Source organism: Primulina huaijiensis, chromosome 1, assembly GCF_012295235.1.
Source record: "Primulina huaijiensis isolate GDHJ02 chromosome 1, ASM1229523v2, whole genome shotgun sequence".
NCBI classification, from domain to species: Eukaryota; Viridiplantae; Streptophyta; class Magnoliopsida; order Lamiales; family Gesneriaceae; genus Primulina; species Primulina huaijiensis.
The window spans coordinates 9,564,474-9,572,316 of record NC_133306.1 but is presented as its reverse complement, the minus strand read 5'-3'; the positions used below and the strand labels follow the sequence as shown (position 1 = coordinate 9,572,316).

The 7,843-nt window shown below is 38.0% G+C and overlaps 1 protein-coding gene across 1 annotated transcript; it reads right to left on the bottom strand.

Annotated features, from left to right (window-relative positions):
• Positions 1–332: 332 nt before the first annotated feature.
• LOC140981401 (ABC transporter C family member 3-like) lies at positions 333–6,439 on the bottom strand. The gene is made up of 10 exons (XM_073447794.1): positions 3,861–6,439; positions 3,706–3,792; positions 3,000–3,626; positions 2,733–2,897; positions 2,323–2,617; positions 2,033–2,247; positions 1,637–1,942; positions 1,494–1,557; positions 822–1,061; positions 333–752 (listed from the first exon to the last, which is right to left on the bottom strand). The coding sequence occupies exons 1-10, from the start codon at positions 6,267–6,269 to the stop codon at positions 622–624; spliced, it is 4,539 nt and encodes a 1,512-aa protein (XP_073303895.1). The 5' UTR covers positions 6,270–6,439; the 3' UTR covers positions 333–621.
• Positions 6,440–7,843: the final 1,404 nt, after the last annotated feature.

Sequence of the window (7,843 nt, the reverse complement as noted above, 5' to 3'; positions counted from 1 at the left end):
TTAAATAAGCACTTCTATTTGGGGTTATATACGAGGTTTGAGGAGGTGAAATGTAGCGGATGAGAAGGCCATCATCGTGTCCAAGAGCAGCTAGCTATTGTTGAGCTGAAGGTGGTGCGTGTTTCTGTGTTTGACCCTTGTGGAATTTGTAATTTTAAAATACAAAATAATATTTTAATTTCCCTTAATTTTATTTTAATAACAAAAATATTTGATACAAGCATATATTCAACTCTTGTTTGGGTTCCTTTTAACGAACTTTGGTCCCCAGAATATATAAATAGAAATTATAAAGAAATATAAATAAACTTGTAATAATAATAAAAAAAACATAATCGAGCAAAGAAGATTTAATTATTTATAGAATTTGGTTCTGATGCTTCTGCATAATTAGATGCACTGCAGTCTACAGGGTACACTGCATTGCCCTATTTCTTCAATTGCCAAATCTACACTTGAAAGTAAAACCGAATTTCAGTAACAATATATATAGATCTGTAAAGGATTTTTCTCATGATAATGTCACCCCAGCAGCAACAAACTTGAATTCTTGCAGAAATATCTGAGAGATGCCAGTTTTCGCCATCATCATTCACTTCCAAGGCTAAAGAATGCCACACCTTATTCCTGAACATTTGTAAGATCTTCATGACTGGAAGCTGATCTCATGCTATATTCTGCTACGAGCTTCGAAAATGAAGATGACTTGTCCTCGAGCAACTTTCCAGGAGTATCATATTCCTTTAAGAGTCCTGCACCAGAAAATTAGTGAGAAAACACCAAGAGGCTGCTGACAAAAGTTCGAAGCAATAGTGGCCTACCATGATCTAATAATGCAACACGATCACTGTCAAGAACGGATGTTATCCTATGCGCGATGGTTATCACAGTTGAGTTAGTGAAGTGCTGCTTGAGAGTTTGCTGAATCAGATTATCGGTTGCTGTGTCGACAGATGCTGTGGCCTCGTCTAGCACGAGGACCTGGCTTTTCTTCAGCAGAACACGCCCCAGACAAACTAGTTGCCTTTGGCCAACACTCCAGTTCTCTCCGTTTTCGGATACTGAAAATGGTGATCACAATTCAAGAAACATACAATTTATGAGTAAACACCATAGAGGATTTTAGCCACAACAAAACTATCTTACGAACACTTCATATTTTCTGAGCTCAAGTTTTTCAGAAACGTTGTTACTAAAATAATATTAGAATCAGGTGGTCAAAAGTTCAAGACCCCTACTACACGATACCCTTTATATCACAAGCATTGGATTTCTATCGCAGGAACTTTGCAGCTCAATACCCGGTACACACACGTATGCCTGAATATTATTAATTTTGTGCCTCCATTCCCTGACCTTCAGCTTATTCATAAGAGATGTGTTATATACAAATCTATTGTTGTTTGCCGACCTCCTATAAATTCGAACTTTTGAAGAAAATGATTTTTTGAACAGAATAGAAAAATTTGCAAGTGACGGTTAAATATGTAAACCTGAGGAATCGAGCTTCCCTTCCTTTCTCCGGACATCATCTCCAAGCTGGCACTTGTCTAAAGCCTATAGAGAGGAAGACAATTACTTAGCATAATCAATCCACGGATAAATATTTCCAACTTTTCTGTATACACCAACGCACCTCCCAAATCTGTTCATCAGTGTATTCTTCAAGGGGGTCTAAGTTACTTCGAATTGTTCCCTCAAACATGGTAGGATCTTGTGGTATTATGCTTAATCTTGATCGTAAGTCGTGCAATCCAATGGATGATATATCAATACCATCAATCAGTATTTGCCCACCGGTAGGATCAACAATGCGGAAGAGGGTCTGAATAAGAGTCGATTTACCACTTCCGGTCCTCCCAACTATGCCAGTCCTCTTTCTCCCAAAGAAAGTACATGTAAGGCCTCTCAAAACAAGAGGCAGGTGTGGAGCATATCGAACCTACAAATAATAATAAGGTTATTTTTGGTCAATATAACTTCAGGATAATCGAGATAATTAACTTTCTACGGAAGAACAAAGGAAATTGACCTGAAGATCTTGGATATTAACTTCTCCATTTGTTGGCCATTGACTCAGTGGCCTATTTGATTCTATGACGAGCGGGGGCTCACTTGGGATGGAAATGTACTGAAGTATTCTTTCAACTGATATGATCCTATTCTCCAAAGTGCAAAAATTCCAAACTACCCATGATTGTAACATATTTAAATTAAGTCCATATGTTATTGCCAAACCAGCAACACCTGGAGAAGAAGAAGAAGAGTTAGCTGTGTATGCATATGCTAAATTTTCCATTTGATAAATTTGTAAACACTCACTAGGATCAATTGCTCCCTTGGGAATAGAAATCAAGAAAACCAACGAAAAGGCAAAAGTAACTAGAGACAATACATCCAATCGGATGCATAGCCACTCCATTGCACCAGCAGTGTGAAACTTTGGCCTAGAATATCCATCTATCAGTTTCATGCTAGTGTCCCGAAATCTGGGCTCCTGCTCGAAGCTTCTGATCGTGCTTGATCCTGAGAGTGTCTCTGAAAAGTGCTGTATAACTGGAGCCTTGCACACCCCACATAATCGAGCCAGTTCCCGTGCTGAAGCTATGTAATATTTCTAACGAAGGATAAAAATTTGGTAATATAAGCATTTTTACAAATTGCATTTACATATATGATAGCATAAATTACATTAGATTGCAACATGAAACTTTGAAGGCTCGACAAATTACCTGTAACCATAGGCAAATAGCGATCATAGGAATAAAAATGATGAAGACCTGCCACGCGACTTGAGACATGACAAAGATAATTCCAAGAAGCTGTATTATAGCGAAAGCAAAGAGTCCAACCAGAGATGCCATGTTCAAATCCACCGTACTTTGGTCTGTTGATGCCTGTGAGAGAACAAAGCTAGGTTGATAAATTTATCGATGCTAGTAAACTCATCAATCTCAAAAAGATCAAAACAGAACTAATTCAAACATATTAATTCCTACTCGGTTTAGAATTCTCCCACTGGGGGTGGAATCAAAGAAAGACATGGGGGCGCGAAATATGCATTGATGCATAGTGTTAAATAGTATCGCTGCTGTTTTGTAGCCGGCCGTCACAAGGAGCAGGGCTCTTGCAAAAACACAGAAAGAGCTTCCAATCGACAAAGCAACATAGACAAGGATGAGTGTGGAACTCCCAACGGGAGAGGCCACATCCTTGGACACTGGGGTTGCCCAAGCCATCCAGTAATTACTTCCAATTTGAAGAGCCTGAAACAGAATCTGTGCCAGTAATATAAAGGGTACAAGAAGTCCACCATATGCGGTTGTAATATATTTCCAGTAAACAGCTAGTCCAACTCTTCCTTTCTCTCTTTCCTCTTCTTCCACAAGCTGTCCCCTTATCTCCTCGATACCATTGATTTTATCATTTCTATTATTCTGAGATTCTTGTTTCTGCAGAACTTTCTTGGCATTGTCAGAGATACCTTCTTCACCCTTGGATGTCGCCCAGGAATCAATGGCTGATAAAGCTTCTTCATGCGCGCCAACAAGTTCCATGAAGTCACTTCCCGATAAGAGAATATCATTGTACTTCCCAGCTTGTTTAATTTTTCCGTCTTTCATAACCTAATGACAAAATAAATTCGGCTTTCATGTGATCCAGATGGAGAGTAAAAATGCAATAAATAACAGATGAACATCTTACCACAATGATGTCCGCAGCAGGCAAGAACTCAACTTGATGTGTAACATAGATAACTGTTTTCAAACTCAAAAGTCCAAGTATACATTCCTACAATTACAAATAGCAAAAAAGATTAGAACTATTAAATAGTAGAAACAAGGAAATGTGGTTCTTACATTGAACAGATGAGTTCCTGTGTGTGCATCAACAGCACTGAACGGGTCATCAAACAAATAGATGTCGGCATCCTGGTATAGAGCCCGAGCAATCTGTATCCTCTGCTTCTGTCCGCCACTCAAGTTGATTCCCCTCTCCCCAATAACAGTTTGATCGCCAAATGGAAGAATTTCCAGGTCTTTCTTCAATGAACACGCTTCCAGGACCTTATCATAAAGTTGTCTGTCCATGTCCTTGCCAAACAGTATGTTCTCTTCAATCTTTCCACTCTGTATCCAAGGCGACTGAGAAACATAGGCCTTTTTTCCTGCTAGCCTAACTATCCCAGATATTTTTGGCATTTCACCTAAAACACAGGAAAGTAAGCTCGACTTGCCGGAACCAACAGTGCCACAAATGGCTACCCTCATTCCCCGGGACACACTTAAATTAATATCTTTCAATGTCGGGGTAGAAGATGATACATCCCACACAAAGTTCCCATCAATTATCTCTATTGCCGTCTTCGAACTACTAAATGGAAGCTTCTCAATAACTTCATGCTGCAAGTCGTCGAGGGAAAGAAATGATGCAATTCGATCGAGCGAAACCTTGGTCTGAACAATCATGGATATTGTATCAGGAAGATTGTAAATAGGTTCTTGAAGTATTCTGAATGTTGCGAGCGCAGATAATATCTTCCCTGACTCAAGTGGGATCCCCATCACTATGCAAGCACCAAAAGTTATCACAGACACAAACGTAGGCGCACCCCAGAATACAAATGTTGTAACAGCTGAAGTATAAAGATATTTTCTCAACCACCCCGCTTCAATGTTCCTAAGATCAAGAATTCTAGACAGGAACTTCATCTCCCAGGCCTGAAGTTTGAGAATTCTCATGTTCCTCAACACCTCAGAAGTCGACTTCATCCTGGCATCTTTAGATTTCATCAATTTATCCTGAAATTTCTCTTGCAATTTCCCCAATGGGACATTTGCTAGCATCACCAAAACAGTAGCAACAAGTGCCGCTATTGAAGCAAGGCCAACATTTCTATACAAGATTGCCAAAGCTAAACCAACTTGTATAATAACCATCCAGGGATCATGCATATACCAACCAAAGTCACCAATTCTCTCAGCATCAACTGACATAATATTTATGATCTCCCCGGTGGTATGCCCCTGCTTTGATTGGCAAGAAAGAGTCAATCCCTTATTATATACCTTTGCAACTAATGCTGCCCTGGCCCTGTATCCTGCCCGCTGCACAGTAAAGAACCAATGTCTCTGTGACACACACTCGAATACCTTTGCAATAAAAAAGGCAGAGACTAACACATAGCCCTCGTTTTTGGAATCTCTATGGCCATTTAAGTACTGAACTAGATTATCAATGAGATATGGACCAACATATGAAGACAATGTGTAGACAAGAACATAAACAGCAGATACTGCAATTTCCTGTCGGGTGGTAAAAACCAATCCCTTTACTAGCATAAATGTGGTGACTTTAGTACTTCCTCCGCTCTCTGTTTCCAACTTACTGTTAAAGATAGGAAACGCCCCTTTAACAGTATCCAAAGGGGAAAGTTGAGGAACATCCTCAAGGTCCAGAGTTTTCTTATAGCCAAGAGCAATCAAAGGACCCATCCATGAGAAAGTAAAAAGACTAAAAGTTCCAGCTTTGGCGTAGGGGGTCACAGTTTCATCCCCTCTGGAAGGCTTGTTAGACTCTATACCGCTACTAGCACTACCATTCAAAAGGGGTTCATGAAGGGTTGTTCCTTCATTCCTTTTTTCACCAAAAAATCCTAAGTAACAGAAATACACACTCGTTACAAAGGAAACAACGTCAGAGACCCAAAACAGACTTGACAGAAAATGTTGCCTTTTGTAATAAAGAACGTCTATCACGAGGCAATAACAAGACACAGAGAAGTTAACCCCCCACCAAAGCCTGAAAACAAGTGGGTACTTGGTCTCACTGTCCAAGATGCGGGTGCCGAAGAAAAGAGACAGTGATATCCAAGCAAGAGTCTTAGCCCCCAAATCCAATAATGTCACAATCTTTTCGTCCGACCAGCCATTTGTATACCAATAAAAATGGTTCAATATGCATAAAGCAAGGTTAAACAACGAAAGACACAAACAAAAAAACAGGGTCGCTCTGTAATACAAGGGACCGGCATGCTTAACATTTTGTTTCTGCCTTTCACCACCATCACCGCTCCTTGATTTCTTACAAACCCATGAGACTGATACGAGCACAAACAATATTAGGTGCAAAGAGCCGGTTAAGACACGCAGGAAAACGGGATTGAGGAGAGAAGAACCCCCCATGTCAGCAAATGAAAACGGGCGTGCCTGAGAAAGAAAAACATGAATATCCGTCAAGGAGGATGATGATGTTTGTAGAAAACCCATCACACTAGGGCTTTCAGAGCCCGGCAATAGGGTTTATGGTGCAACACAAGGTTTATTTAGTCTGCCGCCGTAATGTGCCAGCATCGAGCGCGCAAAACAGCAGGAAGTGGATGTGTTGTATTTTACCACTCCGAAGTCAAAAGGGTATGCACGCACATATTTCACGTATTCTTGACAGGGTATTTATAATTCCCAAAAAGTGGATCCACCCAAACATAATTGCTTCTCTCTACTTTGACGTGAAAAGGGGCGTGAAGGGTCAGAGTTCCTTGGGTGCTAGGTAACGTGGTTGGCAAGGCTTGGGAGACGGAGATAGCAAAGACCATATAGACACATGGCAATCAACGTAAAGACGTTGGTCTCACAAATATTTATTAAATAACCTTATTACATATAGAACTTATATTATAAAATCACAGACAGAACGTGACAAATCGGATCAAGACTTTAAATTTATAGATTTTTTTTTAGATTTCTCCTTTTTCTGTATAAAACCAGTATTATATGAATTAATTTATTATGATCAATAAATTACTATGTTACCATCGTATCAAATTTTAAAGTGCATATCTGAATATGAAATATGAATCAATTATGATATACAGATATCATATTCGTAATAATTATTTAAAAAAAATATTATGTAAACCCATAGATTCCCAACCCTAAACTAGGTTATCGACCTAAAAACAATAGGAAAAATTCGATTGTCTATTTAGAATTCTTTCAATGTATTTATTGTCTTTAACTAAGTTTCCATAAATTTAAAAATATATTATATCTATATTTGTTAGCATTCTATTAAGATACTGTTGAAAATATATTCTTGATAAAAATATTTTTCAATTGTGGTTATGTGCTACTTAAGAAAAATCAGAATCATTATTCATCTTAAAGAAAATTAAAACCATAGTTTTTGGTATTGAGATACTTAAAGACCAAATTGAGAATGAACTAATACGGAACCAGAAACATTAGTAAGAAAGTTAGTCTTTTATGGTAATTTGTCGTACTATACTAATGGCATCCGTTTTATTTGTGTTATCTATCAGAGAATGTCCTTATTTATTGCCGTCGTTATGTACAATAATACATTTTATTTAAAGTCATTAAATGAATCGTACAAATCATTCATTGATCACTACCATTTTGAGTACAAAAACAGATAACAAGTATTCTTGGATTCAGGTACTCGTAATAAATAAACTAAAAAAAAGAGTTATTTTTTATTTGAACGTTGAAGATGATTTGTAAAAAGGTGTCATGAGATGTTCATAAACACCGACTTTTTTGCGAAATTGTGAAATTACTCACACCTTCTAGCTTATCATACTGAAAGTATATAAGAAAACCAGCATACGCTATAAAGTTATATCAGATTCAGAATATCATTTGTGTTATCATTGTTCACACATTTTTTTAATTGTATTTACTCACTGAAAAGTGTGAATGATTTGTAATATGTGGAAAGAGTCTTTCCCAAAATTAAAATTAAGTGTTAACTTGTAATACTAAGAGTTTCAGTAGGCAAAAGTAAGTCTTATTGAAGTGGTTTTTTACAAGTGTGTACTGAT